Raw genomic sequence first — 21,310 nt, forward strand, 5'->3', positions numbered from 1 at the left:
CAGAACTAATAAGAAAGTTGATATGGATATATTAATACCAGTCAAAGTAGACTCAGGTCAAGGAAAATAAGGACAAAGAGGGACATTACATAATGACAAAAGGGTGATTTATTAAGACCTAACAATCCTAAATTATGCAGAGTTCAAAATAAAGCAAAAACTGACAAAACTAAAAGGCAAAATAGATAAATCCACAATTACAGTTGGAGATTTCAACACTCTTCTCTCAGTAATTGATAGAAGCAGACAGAAAATCAGTAAGCATGCTGAGGGCTTGAACGATATTAACCAAACAGACCTAACTAACCTTTGTAGAAAACTGTTATCTAATAACTGCAGAATACTCAAGTGCCCATAAAACAGTCACCATTACAAGACCATAGTCTGGCCCATCAAACAATCTCAATAAATTTAAAAGGATTAAAATCATGATCATTAAAATCTATGATCATTACAGAATTAAATCTAAAAATAACAAAAAGATACCTGGAAAATTCATGAATATTTACAAATTAAACACATTTTTATGTAATCCATGGTTCAAAGAGAAAGTCACAAGTAAAACTGAAAAACGTTTTGAACTGAACGAAAATGAAAACACCAAAATTTGTGGGATGTAGCTAAATTGTGCTTAGAGGAAAATGTATGGCTTTAAATGCTTCTATCACAGAAAACAAAGGTCTAAAATCAGTGACTTACGCCTCCACCTTAAGCAGCTAGCAAATTTAACCAAAATAAGTAAAAGGAAGGAAATAATGAGTAGACAGCAATGAAATTGAATATGGACATACAATAGAGAAAAATAAATTAGAACAAGAGCTGATTTTTTTAAAAAATCAATAATATCGATACAACTTCAGTTTGACTGACCAATATAAGACATAAATTACCAATGTCAGAAATAAAAATAGGCATTAAAAGGATAAGGGACATACTTTATGTCAATAAATTGACAACTTAAATGAACAAATTTCTTGAAACACATAAATGATGAAAATGGACATAACAATGGAAAATATGAATAGCCCTCAATCTAAACTGAGTTCTCACTTAAAAACTTTACTGTGGGGGCCAGCCTGGTGGTGCAGCGGTTAAGTGCACACGTTCTGCTTCGGTGGCCAAGAGTTCGCCCATTCGGATCCTGGGTGCAGACATGGCATCGCTTGGCAAGCCATGCTGTGGTAGGTGTCCCACGTATACAGTAGAGGAAGATGGGCACGGATGTTAGCTCAGGGCCAGTCTTCCTCAGCAAAAAAGAAGAGGATTGGCAGATGTTAGCTCAGGGCTAGTCTTCCTCAAAAAACTTTACTGTGATATATATACATCTGCCCCTAAGACTCACAGCACTGCACAGAACTTGAGGTCCTGAACTTTTCCTTCCCATGGAACCCCAGGAAAAAAGGACTCAAAATACAAGTCTTCAAGGCCATGCAGTTGGGTAATGGCAGTGGGGAACTTTTGGTAGGATCATCAGAAGTCAAAAAGCTCTCAAGATAACCACTTTTGTCTGCCATAGAGCATGTGCTGTACCATGGGCCTTGGGCGGTCTCTCTTTTGAGAGGTGTACATTTCTTTGGAATGCACAGCAAGACCAGAGAAGGTGCTGAGGGAAGCAGGCATCAAATAGGTATGTGCACAGAATAGGCTACCACATCAGTGTTTGGCCTCCAGGAGACTCTACCTTGTAATACTATTCATTGCCCAGAATGCTTTATGGACAAGTGGCTCTCTGGAACAGGTAGCGAACTGGCTGAAGAGTCAAGGTTGAGAAAACTCTATTCGAGATTGATACAACAGATACTGAGAATAAGAGTTCAGACATGCCTTGACAGTTAATTAAAACGGAACAGAGACAAGAATCTAAATCTCAGTTCAGTGTCCTTTTCCTTCCACCCATTGCCAACTGTCTCTGATCAAATTTTGCAGTGGAGTTTTTCATAATCAAATTGGGTATTTCTCATCAAATTTGGTTACTAATCGATTGATTATTTTGAGGAAAAAATGGGCTACTTAGCATGGTACCTGGTGGACAGTAAATGCAGGCCAAATGTTAGCAAGGTTATCCTTTACTTTTAGCCTCTTTACTGGGGAAGATTGGCTTTACATCGTGACTCAATCTGAATTTACAAATGCAAATCTCAGGTGGGAAATCCCCCGGGGGACAAGGGGAGATTGTGCACAGTGCATGATGGTACAAATGGATAGAACCCGAGATCTCAGTACAGTGTAGGGGAGGAAAAATATCCGAGCTCTTGACTGGGACCCTTGTAACAAGAGATTAACTAGAGAAAAGCATACAAATATATTTGAGTTTTATGGGACACAGGAGCCCTCATAAGGAAATGAAGACCCAAAGAAAAGGTTAAACCTGAGTGTTTTTATGCGAGGTTTGATGAAGAGTGGGAAGTCATGGAAAGATATGATAGGACTAAGAGTAGGAGCTAAGTGTAGTAAACTGAGGGAAGCTTAGCAAGGCCTGTTTGTTCAGTCTTCTCTGTGTCCCTTCCTCTTCTGAGACAAGGATGCTCTCTCCTCTGGGTATAGCAAGGGCACCTCTCACATGAGAGATTATGACCTGCTTCAGGGGAAGGTCAGAGTCCTTCTTGCACCTGCTATTACTCAAATTTCTTTGTTAAAATATTCAATATGCCAAGTTGCCATATTTTGGGGTGGCATGTCCTGAACCCCACCAGCAGTAATTCATCTTTTGATTTTACAGAAATAATGCAACCATATACAAGACAAAGAATTAAAATGGAAAAGACTGCATAAACTAAGCTGAAAAATCTATCTGGAAAGAAGAACCCAAAACAACTTGCAGTGTGTTCCCCATTGCTGAGCTTGTCTTTATTTTTTATTTATTTTTTTGAGGAAGATCAGCCCTGAGCTAACATCTGCTGCCAATCCTCCTCTTTTTGCTGAGGAAGACTGGCCCTGAGCTAACATCCATGCCTATCTTCCTCTACTGTATACGTGGGACACCTACCACAGCATGGCTTGCCAAGCGGTGCCATGTCCACACCCGGGATCTGAACCAGTGAACCCTGGGCTGCCAAAGTGGAACATGTGCACTTAACCACTGTGCAGGGCTGGCCCCTTGAGCTTGCCTTTAAGTCAGGCAAACCAATCATAGCTCTGCCTCCTTTCTTTGACTCACTGGGAACAGCAAAACATGTGATTGTTGTTTTCCCTCCAAGGGAAAGTATGGGAGGTTTCAGCAAAGAAGCTACAGGAAGCTCACTTATTCAAAGGCATCTGATAAGGAAAGACCTTTATATTAAAACTTGGTTTCCATTTAATGATCTAATGTTTGGGCTCAACTACTGCCAAACAAAAAGCAGTTTTCCTCTCTTATCAAATGAGCAAACAAGACTCAAGCAGGATGTGGTAGTTCTGAGTTCTCATTGGTTTCTCCATGGACCCTTATGCAAAAAGTATTGTGGGGAAGAAAAATAATTTTCCCTCTACCCTTCTGAGTTCTTAGCTGAGACCCCTGTAATAAAAGGCAAAGTAACAAAAGAAAAACAAGTTTATTAACATGTATGCCTTTTGTATACACAGCAGATACTCAGGGAAAAATGAGTAACTCCCCCAGGTGGCTTACAATTCAGGCTTAAATACCATCTTGTTACCGCACAAAATTGGGGTTCTCTTGCCCAATGTGCATAAAACAACCAGTTAATTATGGCACCAGCTTTTGGGAAAAGAAATCAGCTTTATTCTGTGATCTGCAGGGAGACAGGGGGCATGTGCTCTGGGATCTGCCTCCCTGATTCAGGATCTGGGGCAAAATTTAAGAGGTTAGGGAGAACAGGCTGGCATTCCGAAATGCTGGCAGGACAGGCTTTGATTGGTGGGCGTCAAGCATTTATGGTAAGGTTCTAAACAGTCTTCAAGCCTTTCTAGTCAGGTTCTAAACATTTATGATGAGGTGGGGAAGGAATTTTAAGACCAGATCCTCCTGACTGTTGGACCCCCCCCCCCCCTTCTGATAAGAGTCTGACCTTTAAGTTCCGCTCATGTCCCAGTCCTTCTGTCGTATGGGGAGGAGAATGCGGTCATTTCAGGTCAAGATTTCTGCACATGCTCTGGCTACATGGCGTCGCAAATTTTCTGAAAGACAGTTTCTTAATTACTCTGTTGATAAAATGTGGTCAGTTGAACTGGTCCTGCAAGGCCCACGGTTACAATCTTAATAGGAAAAGAGGAGGGAGGATGTAGGCCTCTTAGAGGAGGGTAAATGATTTTTAGGAAAGATGAATGGGCCCTTAGAAGGACAGATGGGAGGTATGATAGTTTGTGACAAAGTTGGTCTGGGCTGTGGTGTCCACTTCCGGTCTCCTCTCCTGTGATGAGTCAATTTTCTCTGGTTGATGAATCTCCCAGGGAGGGGATTTAGGATTTATGACAATTGTGTTCCTTTCAGAGAATCTGTCTTTAGGTAGACAGAGGACAGTTCAGAGAAAGCCAATCTATGCATTTGCTCTAAGTGTTTACAGCTCAAAATAAGATGCCAAAGTGGCACAGTTTGAGGTTGTACATTCTGCTACCCTTCAGTATCATCGTTATCATTGGCTCTGCACCAGGAAAAGCAATGTTCATTTTTAAAGCTAATTTGTAAGGGGGTGGGGGGTACTCAGTGTCCTCATCGGGACTCCTTCCAGTTTACTAAAACCAAGAGCAGCCCTGAAGCACAAACTCTTTTCCTTAGTCTCTGCTCCCAATCACAGCATTGACAACTGAAACTAAGCAACAGCCCTTCTCAAATCTCTCTTCCAAGGTTGAAGTTTATTTGAAATGCAAACAACAAAGGTCAGTTTTGTCGTGTCTGAAACACACCAGTCGTATATCACAGCAAAGCACAATAAGCTGATTTAATTTCTTGCTGAAAAAAATGACACTTTTATTTTTCCACTGTTTTATTATAAAAATCAACATTTCATTTGTTACAACTCAGCTTATTGTAATAATCAAAAAGGGGATTTATACAAGGTATTTTTATACAGTTTACAATTAAAGCACTTATTTTACAAAAAGAGGGAAGTGAATAGTGGACAAGGGCTGACCAAATGTTGGCCATTAAAATATAAATACATCCTTGCAAAGCACCATCGTACCAAAGTCCATGAACAAGAAACACCAGCTGACTTTAAGACAATGACGAAGATTAAAGCTTAAGAAAAAATTTAAAAACACAAAGGATAAACATCTGAAAGCAGCACCAGATCCTTCACTTGCAAATACGGCTAGTCCAGCTTAACTTCTTGGTATCCTCTTTTATTCTTTTCAAGTTTTCCTCGCTAACCCCAGATACTTAATTTCATGTAACATTAGATTTAATCAGACCTTCTTTGCTTTATTTTCCTTTTAGCATTCATACTTAGGCATTGTTATATATATATATCTCCCTGCCCTGCTCATATCTGATTTAAAACAAAAAATGGACAGTTAAGCACAAGCACACTGTCTATAACTCTTTGGTGTTAACTTTCGGGCAAACCCTAAGTAACGGTGGGAAATTTAAAAGTTAGTTTTTGTTAGGTCTATACTCCACTTCTGAGTACAAGAAATCACTTAGTTTATAATTCTATCTGTAAAGCCATGATGATTTTTTTTAGCAATAAACTTAAGAATGGTTTAAGGATGGCTTATGAAAAAGAACAAGAGTAACGTTTACCTGGGCTGAAGGAGGGTGAAGACAGTCAGTAATTTCATTCTAAGTAATCTAGATTAACCTAAGAATCTACCCCCCACCCTCCAGGCCCCGGCTTAGTTTAATAAGATGCGGAATCAAGTCAAACAAATATCCTGAGAATATGGATTCACAATGTTGATAATTTAAATTTTTTAAAAAACTATAAATGCAAAATATTATGCTTTAGGTCCCAAATCCTCTAAAACTTTGAGAATTTCAAAAGCTAAATTTTGAGACTATTATGAAGTGATGCCAGGCAAGAAGTCAGAAACCACACATATGCTACCAGTACTTTCTAAAATCATGTTACTTCTCTTGGTTCATTTTAGGTTTGTACAATGAAAGGAATACCAAATAAAATTAAATTTCTCGAGTTTAAGAATTTTCAGAACATGTTTTAAACAACACTTGATTATAAACTTCTTTATGACTCAGTTCACGTCTACACTTAGTGTATAGTCTCATTTGCAGATGCCCAAACATTTGTCGGTCAACTGACATTCACATACTCATATCCAAATTCCAGACATACTATGTATGTCACTATACAGACTTAAGCCCTGTACTTAATAAAAGTATGACACATTTGGGGTGTGAAAAGTCCAAGATTTTTTTTCTGAATCTCGTTAATGAGTAATGGTAACCAACATGCAGTTCTTATGACATGCAAATCAATGAAGTGGCAAGTTTTCCCCTGCAAGAGAGAAAACTATTTAAAAAGCCACATTTTTACGAATCTAATCTAGGCACTGGACTAGATAGGTAAACAGCAGCAGCACATCCATCACAGAGAAGCAGGCTTGCTTAAGGCAAGCCTCTCCGGTACCAGAAGGAATTAGTTTTTACTCTGATTGTTGGTATCAGGTCACGTAAATACACACAGTTGATTAACCGGCTGGGTAAGCTGCACCTACTAAGTCTACTTGAAGTATTTATTCTTCATTAATGGGCCGAATGGCAGAACAAAAAGACGTTCTTCCAAAATAAATTGGTATCTAATGCAGCTGGTGGCTATTTTTATATCTTGACATCAAATAAGTTGGCCTTATACAAATTATTGAGTTTAGAGTATTTCTAAATGATGAACAAATACAGTCCTCAATCATCGTAAAATCTTACTGTTCAAAGCCCCCCCCCAAATTATTGTCCTATATTAGATGAAAATGGACTGCCATGTCTTCATTTACAAATACATATCATCCCTGTAGAATAGTTGTCTCAAACTTATTAAAGGGTCAGATATTTCTCGATATTCACCAAGTATTTTTATATTAAAATTAAAATAACAATTTCTACTAAACAGACATCTCATGATATGCTAGTATAGAAGAGTGGCAAGCAAGTGTCAAAGGCATAATACAATTTCATGAAAGAAACATTAATACTCAGAAAATTCTCTCCCTTTACTCTGTTTTTATCTTGTGACTATGCTATTACCTGCTTTATGCAGCAAAACCTCTTGGGCCACTGTTCTATAAGCCCAGGGCTCTGCGGGAGCTAAGTTCAAAGATATAAAAGTTCAGAGTTATGAAAGACCACTTCAACGCAGAATAGCTTACTACAGTGCATTGGAAGTACGCTGTGCTGAAGTTCATTTCTCAGATAATTTTAATCACATCAGTAAGTGGGTATACTTTAAGATGTATTCAAAATACACACTTTTGTATTTAAGGAATCTAATGAACTTTTACTCATTTTTCCCCCATGGACAATGAATCTTTTCACTTTTCTCCTTCAACCTTTTTCACTTTTCCCTTGATCTGTCTTCCTATACGTTTATTTTTTATCCTCAGGTTTTCCAATTAAAGCTCTTGTGTTTAATAGTCAAGGTAGTTTGCTTAAGCTTAACTGTCCATGTAATCTGAGGGCCAGTAAATCTTTCCCCAATTTTGACAACTCTCTCATTTAAAGGTACTTTCAAAAACATTGAGAATCCATCTCAACTACCCCAGAAAGAGGATTCTGAGATTAAGCTGACTGCCTTCAAATAATTTCAAACAAATTGGCACACAAATTAGTATTTTGCAAGAAGAGGCCATTGCCATCGCAGTACAAGCACTTGGACTGAGATATAACAAGGCAATATTCTTCTTAGTTCATTATAGTGCAAGTTTCCACATGGGAAGCCCACCAGATAAAGATGCACATTAAAAAATGTAAACATATAGAATTCTCAAATTCTAATTGATACCCAGTTATTGCTAACCTTTCTATCTTCATTTAAGCATTGAGTGCCCCTGTGTGTCACCAAATGCAACTTCAATGTCCATTTTGTTAGACTGTGAGCACTTTGTCCCATCAACAGGAAGAATTAACGCTCGTCTGACTGAAATGCAAGACACTGATGGATCATCATTTATTTATATGCAAAATCAAGTGCACCTGATTCGTATAAGGTATCCCCAACAGTCGAAGCACTATTCTGAAACCACATTTTTTCTCTTTAAAAAGTTTACTTAGGTATTTTTTAACTGCTTAAAAATTTACTTCAACCCTACCAAAATTAGGAATCTTTTCTTTCATTGTTTTCTCTTGGGCCCTGAAATCTAGAGAGGCCTCAACAAGACAGAATCAAAACAAAAAGAAAAACAATCGTTTAATAACTCACCAACATCTGTTAAGGTAAAAATACATTAGTTTAAAAAAACATTCAATTTTAGCAGAGAAGTGCTGGAAACACGTAAAAAGTAGGAAACTAACTTCCGGCAAGGTGGCAGAGCAGTGCTAGAATCATTCCACAGGTCAGCCCTAATAGCTGAAGATGTAGCAGCCCCAGTACTGTGCAGGTGCAGGTCGGGTCAGGTTACAGAAGAGCCTTCCATTATTCCCCTCCACCCAAGTTCTGACAACTGAGAAGTTAATAGTTTGCCTTCTCACTTAACCCACATTGTCAAATTTGTTAAATCATCTTAATCCATAATAGGATAAGAGAGAACACACATAAAAATATATAAGAGGTGATTATAAGAATAATTTGTGGATAATTTGAAAACAATCTAACATTCACATTAGGTAACAGAAAGATATTAAACTCACGTCACACATTAGAAGAGGTATGTATGTAGATATCATTCAGAGAAAAATTGGCCTAAAGAACATGAAAATGTCACAAACAGTTAATAAAGGGAAAACCTAATGATAACAAAAAATTCTCTTTTTAAATAGATTGTCTCTAACCGGAACATATTTAAATGTTTTATTAGAAAAAATATATATATAAAAATGATTTCATACTGTGATATTATATGCTGAAAGTACTGCAAGGATATATGATTAATTTACAATAAAAACACAATGGTTAAATTTGTAATTTTTAAACACTGTCTACATGTGTTGTAAAATGCTGTAACACTTTAATGAGCATTAAAACAATCTTAGAAGTAAAGAGGAGCAATAATATGTCTAACCTTTGATCATTACGCAAAAACAGCAGTCAAATTGAAGAGCTAAGCCTACTGGGGAATGGAGCTAGTAGAAATAGTAAAATGAAACTTTAATTTCGAAAATTCCATTTAATCACTCCTCAGATAAAAAGCTTTGAATAAATCATGATATCTTGGCAAAATGGCCTACAAAGCTGCTGAGGGAGGAAGCAAGGTGAAACACCTAGAGAAAAAATTACTTCTTGATGAGGTGTGGGTTCTAAGGTAGGGACAGAAATGCCCCACAGAATCTTACCAGACAGCTGATCTCTCCTACAACAGTGACGCCCAGAATGGATTTTTATAAATATTAATTTTCCTTGCTAAAATTGTTGGCTTCCTAGAGAAAACAAAGCCCTTTATCCAAAGTTAGTATTAATTTCTTTTTTTTCTTTAATGATTTCTTAAACTTGTTGGCCCTCATATCTTAGTTAACACGAAGAGTATTTGGCTACTTCCAAGTATCTATGGTTTGCTGTTCTAAGATGAACTTAATTGCTTCTTTTTTTTTTTGGTATCAATAAAGCCCAGACATTCCTGGTCAGTGATGCCTTTATTATTCCTGTTTCCTTTGTACTCAGTCACTTCACTGGGTTTAAGGCATGCTTTGTGTATTTAGTTTGCAAAAATAAAATTTTTAGTACAAATTTATTTTTTATACAAATTTTTATGGCACAAGCAGCAAATCTGCTGTTTTAAGAAAATATATAAATATCCTTTTCTTCTGTACAAATATCTCCAGTATTCCCTACCCCATTTATAATTTTTAACTGTACATGGTCTGCCTCATCCTTCTCTAATAGCTCCCTCCCCCCCTCCAGATCTCAACCACATGTGTATTTACATTTTCGCGTTGGAGGCAGTCAGAGGAGGAGGGCCCCTCCTCAGGAGGAGTCTGTACACGGAGAAGGGGGCGGTGGGTAGAGATGGTGAGAGTAGCTCCTCTCTGTGTACGGAGAGGGTGGGCAGCTTTCATAGTTCTCTTCTGCCGACAAGTATTGGCTTCGGGGTGTGGGAGGTGGGGGCACAGGCTCTGAGTCATAGTTCAAGTCACTAGTGTAGCCCTTGGCTGTTGCCACTGAGGTCATTCTCCGGCTGGGAGCATAGTCACTGTCACAGACATCTGTGCTGCAGGGTGTGGTGGGGGGTGCAAAGTGCCGGTAACTGTAGGGTCTGTAACTGGTACAGGAAGAAAAGCAAGAGAAGCAAATTTAGTTTTACAGAAAAGTGGTTTTCCCTATCAGAATAAATACAAAGGTATTAGATGTGAACTTCACCTTGAAGATAAGCTATTACAATTTAAATTTGCACAGACCAAGAGGCAATTTTCAATGGCAGACTGGAGGAGGAAGATATTTTATATTTGCAAATACAATGTGATTAGAGGCAATTAAAAATGGATACGATGGGAATGCAGAGGTGAACTCAATTTAGCCCCTGGAGGTGCTCTTATACCTTTAAGCTAAACTGCATCACAGAGTAATTGGAAAATGTCTCAGTTACACATTTTGCATTTAGTCTATGGAGTGGACCTCATGAATTTTTGCCATTCTGTGGTCTGTGAGAAGAATAGGTCTTTGCATATTTTACACTACTCAAACACGTTAGCATTCCCTCGACATTCTTTAACCGCTCTATAATTTACCTGATGAATAATTTAATGATGTCTGAAGACTTTGATCTCTCTAAAACTCAAATACTGTACAGCCCAGCTGAACTGTGGCAGAGAGCCTACCTGTCCCACTCCTTTACTATCAGCAAGGGGAACCACTGTGGTTTGAGGGAAAGAGTTTTGATTCCTTGTGTCCAGACAAGCATCATAGCGTAAGAGCAGCTTTAACTGAACATGAAAATGATAAATTCTAACAAGTATTCCAGAGACCTAATTTATTTCTTATACATGTTTATCTATCTTTTCAAATAATCTGCAGCTGTTAATCAAGTTTGAACATCGCTAACTAAAGAAAAAGGCATTCACTGGAAAGAAAGGAACGCACTAGTGAAAATAAGAGCTAACAAAGTGCTGGTTTTTCTATCATTTCTACTTCTATCTGTAACTTCTTATACCATTTATATTCTAAATATGGTAAAGTTGATCTGATTTCATATTTATGCCAATCAAGATTTAGTCATATGATTTCTCATCAAACAAAGTGACTGCAAGGGAGGGGCAAGAGCAAGTTAAACTGAAGGAACAAGTCATAGAATACCCGGTGATAGAGAGCGCCACAAGATAACATCCCAGGACACAAGCCATTTGATATCACTTAGGGCTCGCCTCAAAAGAAATGGCTGCCAGAAGACCAAATGCTACCTGACCTGCTGAGCAGGTTCTCAAGCACTCTTACTAACAACACTGACAGGATGTCCTAGTATTTTTTAGGTCTTATCTTTCTGTCCAGTCAAGTGCTGAGCCTTGGTGAACCTTCTTGGCTCAACATTTAAAAGGCCCAACACTTCCATTTTCACAGAGAGAAAAAAAAAAACCCAGGAAAGAAAGAAAGGAAATTGTTTTAAGTTCCAGTTTAGACAAAAATCTTACGAAATAAAAAGTCTGCTCAAAAGAAACAAACTGGGCTTAATTTGAGATGTGGCAAATGGTCAAACGAGAATTGTTTTTAATGCAATTATGTTTATTTTAATCAGTATTTTATTTAAAGAAATTAATTTTTTTAAAATACAATTTTAGGTCTTTCCTTTTGTTTTTTCAATTTTCAGGTTTCTGACTTTCTATTTTGGCTTTTTAGAACAACTTGTTACAAGGAAAGCAACATTTACAATAAAACATAAAAACAATCAGTTCAGAGTAAAGCCTGTCGCAAACAGTCCTATCTATAAACTGAAATGAGAGATAGGAATAAGATACTATCAACAGTTTCCCCTTGATTTCTATACATATGTAAGGTTATGTAAGGGCAATCTGACTGGAATGCTGGGAACATCTTAACTAGAAGACAATAGGCACCTGAGGGAAAGCAATAAACAGCAGACACTACGTGCTTAGATAGAGGATATCAAGCTGTTGATCCTCTGCCGGCCTTGCAAACAAGATGGAAGAGTAAGGATGACACACTAGTACTTAACCTGCTCAATATGCTCTACAGGCTCACAAATCAGCACAAAGGCATAATTTCTCCCTTTTGGCTTACAAACTCATTTCATTTATTTTATTGAGTCATGATTTATTCCATGCAACTATATGAGAAATCTTACATTCCAGATTGTAATAACATATGCGAGCAAGGGCTGAACTTAAGCTTCCCTCAAATTCTGTGTTCTCAATATCCCTGCTGTTTTAGAGCTCTCACAACTCTCTGAACCATAGTCTGATCTGAGGATTCCATTCTTAGACTATCAATCAAACTTAACCTGAGAGTAACCTACTTTAAAACCCGTCACTCAGGTGGGAAGCTTTTCCTTAGAATACTGCCAAAGCACTGGAGGTTCTACTTTATTACTCTAAAAGCGGGCATTTGTGGCTCTCTTTAAAGAAATGTATAATGCCCTGAAAGAAAAAGATTTGTTGTAGGGGCAATGTCAGCATTACCAAGATAAGATGCCTATTTTCTCTCGGTGACCATTGTCTACTCATTCGGGGCTACAGCAAGCCCACAACTAGAATACTTCTTCCTTCTAATACGTACTTTAACTTACAACCATGTGTTGCTTAATGATGGGGATACGTTCTGAGAAATGAATTGCTAGGCGATTTCGTCATTGTGCGAACATCCTAGAGGGTACTTACATATACCTAGATGGTATAGTTTACTACACACCTAGACTATATGGTACAAATCTTATGGGACTACCAACATGTTAGAGGAGGATGTGTATTACCTGTAGGACCTATGAGTAGAAGGACTGTTTGAAGAATAACCAAATTCCATAGTGTAATGTGATCGTTCTGTAGCTGGGGATGGCGGAGGGTTCAAAATCTAAACAGACAAATAATTTAAATTATTAAAATATCAATAGTCTATCCTAGACAGAGACTATTAGACTTTATTTGAACTTCTCTTCCTTCATCTCTGTTCATATTCCTCTCCATTACATTATTAGCACAATCTTTCTTTTCCCAAGAACTGACTTCAACTAGTACTTTAGGATTGTGGCTCTCCACTCCCCAAGACACAATTTCATCATGGCTAAACAGTGCAAGGTGATGAGAAGGAAATCAATAATCTGTAAGTCACTGGTTTAAGTTCAGCACAGCTGGGTTCTGATTTCTTAAAATTATGAATGCTTAAAGAAAAATTACCAACATAGGAGAAGTACCAGGTATGGTTCCTCTTTGGGGAGGTCATGGAATGAAGGTCCTAAGCCTCTCAGAAGGTACTATTTAGTAGTTCTACTTTTACCTGAAATATGAAATTAATGTCCAGTTCTTCCAAATATGCTGGTAACTACACAATAAACTTAAAGATTTGTAAGTGCTTGTATGGCGGTGGTAAATCCTTCTTTGAGCCATATTTATATGCCTAAATTCTATACTAAAAATCATTTTACACTCCCATTGCTGCATACCTACATTTAAATGAGTTACAAATCTAAGATCCTATTTATCTTAGCATTCAAAGTGAAACAAAGGAAAACAGACTCTTACTGCAGGAAAGTAAGTGCCTTTGGTGCTTGAAGAACTACTTGATGATGCTCCTGTGACATGAGCGCGATCATAAGGGGGTCCACTGCTTCCTCCCATGATACTGAGCGAGCTGATCATTGATTTACCTCGAGACATTCCTAAAATGAAAGAGGATAAATACTGAAGATGAATAAGACCAATAAAAATGCATGAAATAATTTTATTCAAAACTAGGATTATAAATACCTATAGTCAAACAGTTTGATTTTAAAACAATTTATGCCCTCTTTTCCTAATAATAATTGAAAATACTTTCAATTTTCAAGGAGAAGGGAAATGCATGTTCTCCAGAAATGAACACTTCCATTGAGGGCTGGCCTAGAACAAAGCCAAGAACAGCTCCTATCCCTTCCCTCCCCAGGATGAAAGCACAGCTCCTCAAAATGAGAGGTTTTTCAACCTCTTAGAGGATTTGAGGAAGAAAGGACTATGGAGAGTGGAGGTTGTGAAGCAGGGTAGACTAAACAATAATTTGCTCATAAGGAAACTAAACTCATTTTTAAGGATATAAACACAATGTACGGAAATTATTTCTTCATCTACTGGATGCAAATGTTGTTGGAACTATAACCACCAATGCGAAAGAAGAAATTCTGTTTTTTCCAGTGACTCCCCAAATTCCACTAGTTGAAAATAGGAATGGCAGCAAGGAATCATTATCATTAACAGTTTAAAAACCACGTCTGTTTACTTAGAGTTAAACCTAAAATACGTTCTCATTTTCAGAGGGCTTTTGCCTGGTACTCCTTTTCTATATTCAATAAAAGAAAGGCTTCTTTTCACTAAGGGCACAAGAAAGCATTCAAAAGAAAGTTGTACTTCCCCAGAGCACTACACTCCACCCAAGTATAGAACTTCGGGCTACTTGTCTATGCCTAAACAAACCCTAGGCCCACCGTCATCACCTACAGTTAGGAGAAAACATAAGAACATAACCCTCCCGGAGCCGGCCCCATGGCTGAGTGGTTAAGTTCGCATGCTCCGCTTCGGCAGCCCAGCGTTTCACCGGTTGGAATCCTGGGCACGGACAGGGCACTGCTCAACAGGCCATGCTGAGGTGGCATCCCACATGCCACAGCTGGAAGGACCCACAACTAAAGTACAAAACTATGTACCGGGGGGCTTTGGGGAGAAAAAGGTAAAATAAAATCTTTAAAAAAAAAAGAATATAACCCTCCCTATCACCAAGATATTTCCAAATCTTATTTGATGAAAAGGAGTCGTTATCTATATTTTGGCCTCCTTAAATTCCTGGGCTCAGCAGTACTCAGGTCCCTGGTAGTGAATCTAAAGCATGTGTGGTTTATGACTCTTTTCACCAAATGACTAGCTGACTCACTTTCAGTGGAGTGCACTCAGAAATGCGGTATATGCGGTATATACATAAATGCTTCTGTATGTGTTTGCTTTACATCTTTTGGCAATTTCTACCAAACCATACTTAAGGTCTTTTGTGTATAGAGAAGGTGCTCAAAGTAAAAGAGAATATTTGTTCTTACAATTTTTTAAACTCTAAGTAGTTTAGTTTGAAATAGATTCTAGGAAGTATCTTGTTTCCATAATGGAAACTTGGTAATCTTGCCAGGACCCAAGACTTGATTCTCAATGGATCAGTCTTAACTCACCTGGAAGAGATCCTGACAAAGAACTGGGGTGTGGCACATAACCAAGGGGAACAGAAGCTGGTCCGTGAACTACATAGTCATTAGTCATGGTTTCTCCATCTCCCTTCATACGTGGACACAACATCCTCTGGCAGATAAAGTATATGGTTCCAGACACAAAAATGGTGACAATTACTCCAATAACTGAACCAACTGTATTGGTGGCCTGTGGTGCTGGCTCCTCAGTTGGATCTAAAATGAGAATGCAGTACAGTTATATAATGGAAAAACAATTGTAGATTCAAAATAGTAATTGAAAAGAGGGCTAGCGAGCAGAACATGAGCCTAATGAAGACAAATATTTTTCTTTTTTATGAACATGTATACACCATGCCCCATGGATATATGGATAAATGCCATCATTAGGAATGAAAACGAACTATCCTAAGTGAAGACAGAAATAAAAGAATACGATGAGAAGTATAATTGTAAATTGATATAAACAAAGATGTTAAGTGCATTACAGATTTCATCATTAAGAAGCTTTAAATACATACATAGATAAAATCTATCCTACTTCATTCATATGCAGAATCATAAAAATCAACAAGGTTATTTTGGAATTTCAGAGAAAATTTTAGGACCAGAAGGGATGGACCTAGAAAAGTCATCAAATGTTTTACCTGGAATGGTGAAGGCACCAAAAGCAGCCCTGAGCTTGATTTTAGGTTTGATAAATGACATTTAGGCCTGGTGAAGGGAAATTAGAAGCTAAAGATGAGCATTAGCTCTCAGGCCCAATATGCTGCTGCCTTTGAGGTGAGTCTAGTTGCCTTAGAGCAAGGAACATAAGGTCTCTGATATCTGAGTTAGAAGATAGGCCAGAAGAATAAGGCCAGAGCATTAGAGAACGAGAAGAAGACAGCGCCCATGGCATCTACCTTCACAGGATCCCTGAGCTATTTGAGGCTTTAGAAGAGGAGAGTATCACTATTAGAGGCAGAGGGAAATAGCAAAAGGGCTCATCAAACTTGAGCATTACTATTCTATTTAGAGGGAAAATTGTTCCATTCTGAACAGTCAGACTTAATCTCACAATTGAAGACCCTTTAAAAACCTTCCTTCTGCTTCATCTTACCTCAAATCTCCCATCCACGTAGCTAAACTCACCCTCTGACAGATTAAATGAAAGAAATGAGAGAAAATGACATCACTAAGTTACATAACATGTAAGGGCTGCCAGTCACATATTTCGTCTATGGATTCCGAGGCACAGACTCTCGTTAGTCCTTATGAGCAACCATTCCATCTTTCTCATTCCTTTTCAGTGCCTTGGCATTCCTTTCTAATGCCAAGCTTCAAGAAAGAATAGCTTACACTCACTAATTCCAATTCTTAATCTGTGGGTCACATGTTAACTCACTGAAATCAGGCTTCTATCCTCACCACCACACTGAAACACTAGCTGGGCAAAGGTCAAAGTTCTCCCATTTGCCATATTCAATAAATTCTTCAACTCCTTGACCTCTCTATATATTCAATACCGCTGGCTCTTGTTTTCTTCTCAAAAATGTCCAACCAATGTCCTTCCGAAATACCACTCTCTTAGTTTTACTCTGATTATTCTCTGTATAAAACAGAGATAAATAAAAAACCTGTATCAGTCAAACATTACATCTGCAGCCAAGATATGGAATGGTATTTCAGTTTTCAGTCCCTGCTACATACTCTAGTTAATGACTACAGTCACTCAGTGAGGTGCCTGTGAGTTAACCTAAACTGATCAATTGTATCTAAGGGTTTGGTAATCTCTTTTAATTTTATTTCTGAAATCTATCCTCTCCTTTCCACCGCCACTGCTCCTCTTGATTTAGATCTTCATCTTCTGTCTGAACTACAAAAGCCTCCTAAGCATTTTTAAATTATAGGCTGCAAGTCATTAGGTGATGGAAACAATTTAGTGGGCTGCAATCAGCATTTTAAAACAGAAAACTTCAGAACGCAATACATAATATGGGTAAATACTGTTGTATGGCACTTCTGTATCTTTACATATGCATCCACATCACTGCATTCCTCTTGATCTGGTCACAAAAGTTTGAAAGCAACCAATCTAACAGATTTTCCTGCCTATAATCTTATCACCTCCAATCTATCTGCTTTACAGCTTTCACAATTATGGGGCCATGCCCGTCCTTTCCTTAAGTTTTTCAATGACTTTCCATTATTCTGGAATATTGTCAAGGCTTTTCGGAAGAAAAGCAAAGTCCTCCATGATCTTAGCTTTACATGTTACCTCTTGCTGACATCCCTCAAGACATAGCCTATATTTTGGCAGTCCTATTTACATGTAGTTGCCCAAAGGTGCCTGTTTGACTCTGCTTTTGAACAAGATATTCCCTCTGTATGGAATGCAATCTCTCTACTTACCTGCATAATTAATGCTATTCGCTGATCAACATCAAATCTTAAGCACCATTTTTCTAAGAAATTTTCTTTGACTGAACCTCATCTTCATTTCTGAAGATGTGACCACTCTCTCCTTCGTGCTACTACTTTTATAGATCTCTATTATAGCACACTGGATGTCATTTATCACACTTCTTTATCAAAAGTACCTACTATGAGTCAGGCTATATGTTTTATATATTATACATTAAATCATTTAATTTTCTCACAACTACCAGGCTAAATATTATTACCTTCATTTTAAAGACAAAGAAACTAAGGTTTAACAAGAACAAATAATTTGCTGGTAAGAGATGGAGCTAGAATTCAATCCATCTCAGTCTGGGTTTAAAATCCCAATTCTTGGGGCCAGCCCAGTGGGGGAGCAGTTAAGTTCACATGTTCCACTTCTCGGCAGCCCAGCGTTCACCGGTTCGGATCCCGGGTGCGGACATGGCACCGCTTGGCAAAAGCCATGCTGTGGTAGGCGTCCCACGTATAAAGCAGAGGAAGACAGGCATGGATGTTAGCTCAGGGCCAGTCGTCCTCAGCAAAAAGAGGAGGATTGGCAGTAGTTAGCTCAAGGCTAATCTTCCTCAAAAATAAATTAAAATTAAAATTAAAAATAAAATAAATAAAATCCCAATTCTTACTACTACCTCAACCATGGAGGACTTTGAGAAACTTGGTACAGGTACCATGTATCCTCAGCACATAGCAGGTATTCAGTAAATGCTTGTTGAACAAATAAACAGATTCTAAAGTCTTAGTGTGTATCCCATTTGAATTTTGTAAAAATACTAGGTTAAAGTCTTCATTAAGATACAAGAGTTTTTGGGGCTGGCCCCGTGGCCGAGTGGTGAAGTTTGCGCGCTCCGCTGCAGGCGGCCCAGTGTTTCGTTAGTTCGAATCCTGGGCGCGGACACGGCACTGCTCATCAGACCACGCTGAGGCAGCGTCCCACATGCCACAACTAGAAGAACCCACAACGAAGAATACACAACTATGTACCAGGGGGCTTTGGGGAGAAAAAGGAAAAATTAAAATCTTTAAAAAAAAAAAAAAAGATACAAGAGTTTTTAAATGAGTTTTATCTAAATTCATTAAACCAGTTTTGACAGGGTAGACCTGGCTTATGCTGAATTCTAGTCAAAACTAAGTTTATCAGTTTGGGATATATTTTACGTTAGGGCATTGGTCAATAGTTATAAACTTTGAAGAAACTATAGGCTACTAGGTGTAGGGTCTCTCGGCACAGGGGTACATGGTGGCCAAAGTATCCTCAGGCTGCATTTTAAGGCAGCTCTTCAACTCACTGAGAGACTGGTGGAAATATGTCCAAAAAAAGGGGGCGACTTTAAACATGGACTAACATTCAGAAACTCTCAAATTCAGAACACTGATTAATTTCCATGTCACTAAACTGTTTGAGACTGTCTTAACTTTAGCTGTGGCAAAATAATATTTATCTTTTCTGATGCTTTACTAAATGTTTCTGTGAAGATTTTTGTGCACAAGAAAACTGCTATCTTTAAGGAATTAAAAGCAAAATATAAAGAAAATCCTTGGTACAAATCATTAGTTTAACATTAATACTTGTTTCTTAATAAGCAAATATTGATTATAAGTGAACCTCACACATAAAGGAAAAAGTATTTTTAAAATTCTCCCTTAAGAGTAATATACAAGTTTTAGTCCTACTTACAACAATCCAGTTCATCTGACTTGTCACTGCAATCCACATTATGATCACATTTCTTGTGTTTTCCAATGCACTGACCATTAGCACAGCGGAACTGATCAATTAAACAAAGCACTGGGAAAAAATGCAAATAGTTTTCTTATTTTCACTATCATGTAAAGCCAAACTCTGACAAGAGTCAAAAGGTGCTGTCTGGGTGCAAATGAAAAACAAATTAGACCTTTAGATATAACTTTCAAAATTATTCTCTGGAGATTTCCATTGGTAGAGAGAAAAGAGTAGAGAAAGGAATCTAGCAGGAAATTTCCTATTTTGTTCTTTATGTTAAATTTCATCCCTCACTAATAATTTTGTCAAGAATTAAATAATTCTACACACATTTCTAGACACCAAAAAATTCTAGAGAATTTGTTGGTTTGTTTGGTTTGTTGCTGTTGTCTTTTTTACTGTGCTAAAGGTTAGCAGAAAGAAGAGGAAAATATGGAATTATTTTACATTGTAATAAATAAATCTACTAATTCAGAGTTCGTTGGTAGCAAGAACTATTTTTACATATTGAAGCTCTAATCTTTTGGCCTCATTTCTCAATTTGAAAAGCTTATTCACGTATAAGTGAGTGCACATTAAGCGAATTAAAAAACAATTTGGAACATGCTACTATGTTTGGACATAATAAAGTCAAATGGATTTGAAAAACTCCAAATCTACCACTGAGCCAAAGCAATACTCTGAATTTCAAACAACTTAATGGAAAAAAGATTACATATCCAGGCCCTAAGAATGTGGATACCTTCACAGTTCTTCTCATCTGATTTATCCTGACAGTTTGCATCTCCATTGCATCGGAGGGCACCATCAATACACTGCCCACTGGCACACTGGAACTGGGACTCTGAGCATACAGGACAGTTGAGCTCATCACTGTGGTCTTCACATTCAGTAAACCCATCGCACCTCCAAGCCACAGGGATACAGTCAATTTCTCCCGTGAAACAAGTAAACTGCTGAGGAGAACACGTTGGGGGTTCTTCAAATGAACAAGGGGAGGGGAGTGACAAAAACACAGTAATAGTCACACAGAGGTACAAACATTTACACCTGAGTGCAGTTCAATAATTATCATATATAAAACACTTTATAGTAGATAAAATTTGCAAACTATCTCATCTAATCAGAGAAGTAATAAAATTTTTACACTACTTCATTTAGATTCACTAACTTGCAAAACATTATAATAGCAGAAGTTTTCAAGCAAGATTACTGTATTTGCAACCCATTAGAATCTCACACATAACCTAGGAATAATCACTATAATCATCAACCTCCAAATATTTTAAAGTTACCCTAGAATTCATAACTTTTCTATCTCTGAGTTTCTCAAAGAGTGTCCCTCAAACCCCTGGGGGTCCCTGAGACCTCTTTCAGAGGATCTACAAGGTCAAAACTATTTTATAATAATACTAAGATGTCACTTGCCTTTCTCACTACATTTGCACTAATGCTACAAAAGGAATGGTGGGTAAAACTCTTGGCATTTTAGCAGACACAAGGCAACGGCATCAAATTGTACTAGTAGTCACTGCATTCTACATAGCCACACACTCACAGTAAAAAATAAAAAAAGAAAGCACTAGTTTCATTTAAGAATGTTCTTGATGAATTAGTAAATATATTAATTATATTAAAACCAACTCTTTGAGTACACGTCTCTTCCACATTCTGTTTGACAAAATGAGAAGTATGCACAAAGCTCATGTTGCGTACCTAAGTATGACGGTTTCTCAAGGAAAAGCTCTG

At 37.8% G+C, this 21,310-nt stretch overlaps 1 protein-coding gene across 3 annotated transcripts in view; it reads right to left on the bottom strand.

The window, feature by feature from the left end:
* Window positions 1-4,769: 4,769 nt before the first annotated feature.
* LRP6 (LDL receptor related protein 6) overlaps window positions 4,770-21,310 on the bottom strand; it is a 172,197-nt gene continuing 155,656 nt past the window's right edge. For all 3 annotated transcript variants that reach the window (XM_001501298.5, XM_070269915.1, XM_070269914.1), the window contains 6 exons: window positions 20,304-20,540; window positions 19,517-19,627; window positions 15,385-15,615; window positions 13,721-13,857; window positions 12,955-13,052; window positions 4,770-10,296 (listed from right to left, as the gene is read on the bottom strand). In XM_001501298.5, the coding sequence (XP_001501348.1) occupies window positions 10,002-10,296; window positions 12,955-13,052; window positions 13,721-13,857; window positions 15,385-15,615; window positions 19,517-19,627; window positions 20,304-20,540 (1,109 nt within the window). In that variant the 3' untranslated portion in view covers window positions 4,770-10,001. The remainder of the gene's footprint in view (window positions 10,297-12,954; window positions 13,053-13,720; window positions 13,858-15,384; window positions 15,616-19,516; window positions 19,628-20,303; window positions 20,541-21,310) is intronic.

Source organism: Equus caballus, chromosome 6, assembly GCF_041296265.1.
Source record: "Equus caballus isolate H_3958 breed thoroughbred chromosome 6, TB-T2T, whole genome shotgun sequence".
Taxonomy (NCBI): Eukaryota; Metazoa; Chordata; class Mammalia; order Perissodactyla; family Equidae; genus Equus; species Equus caballus.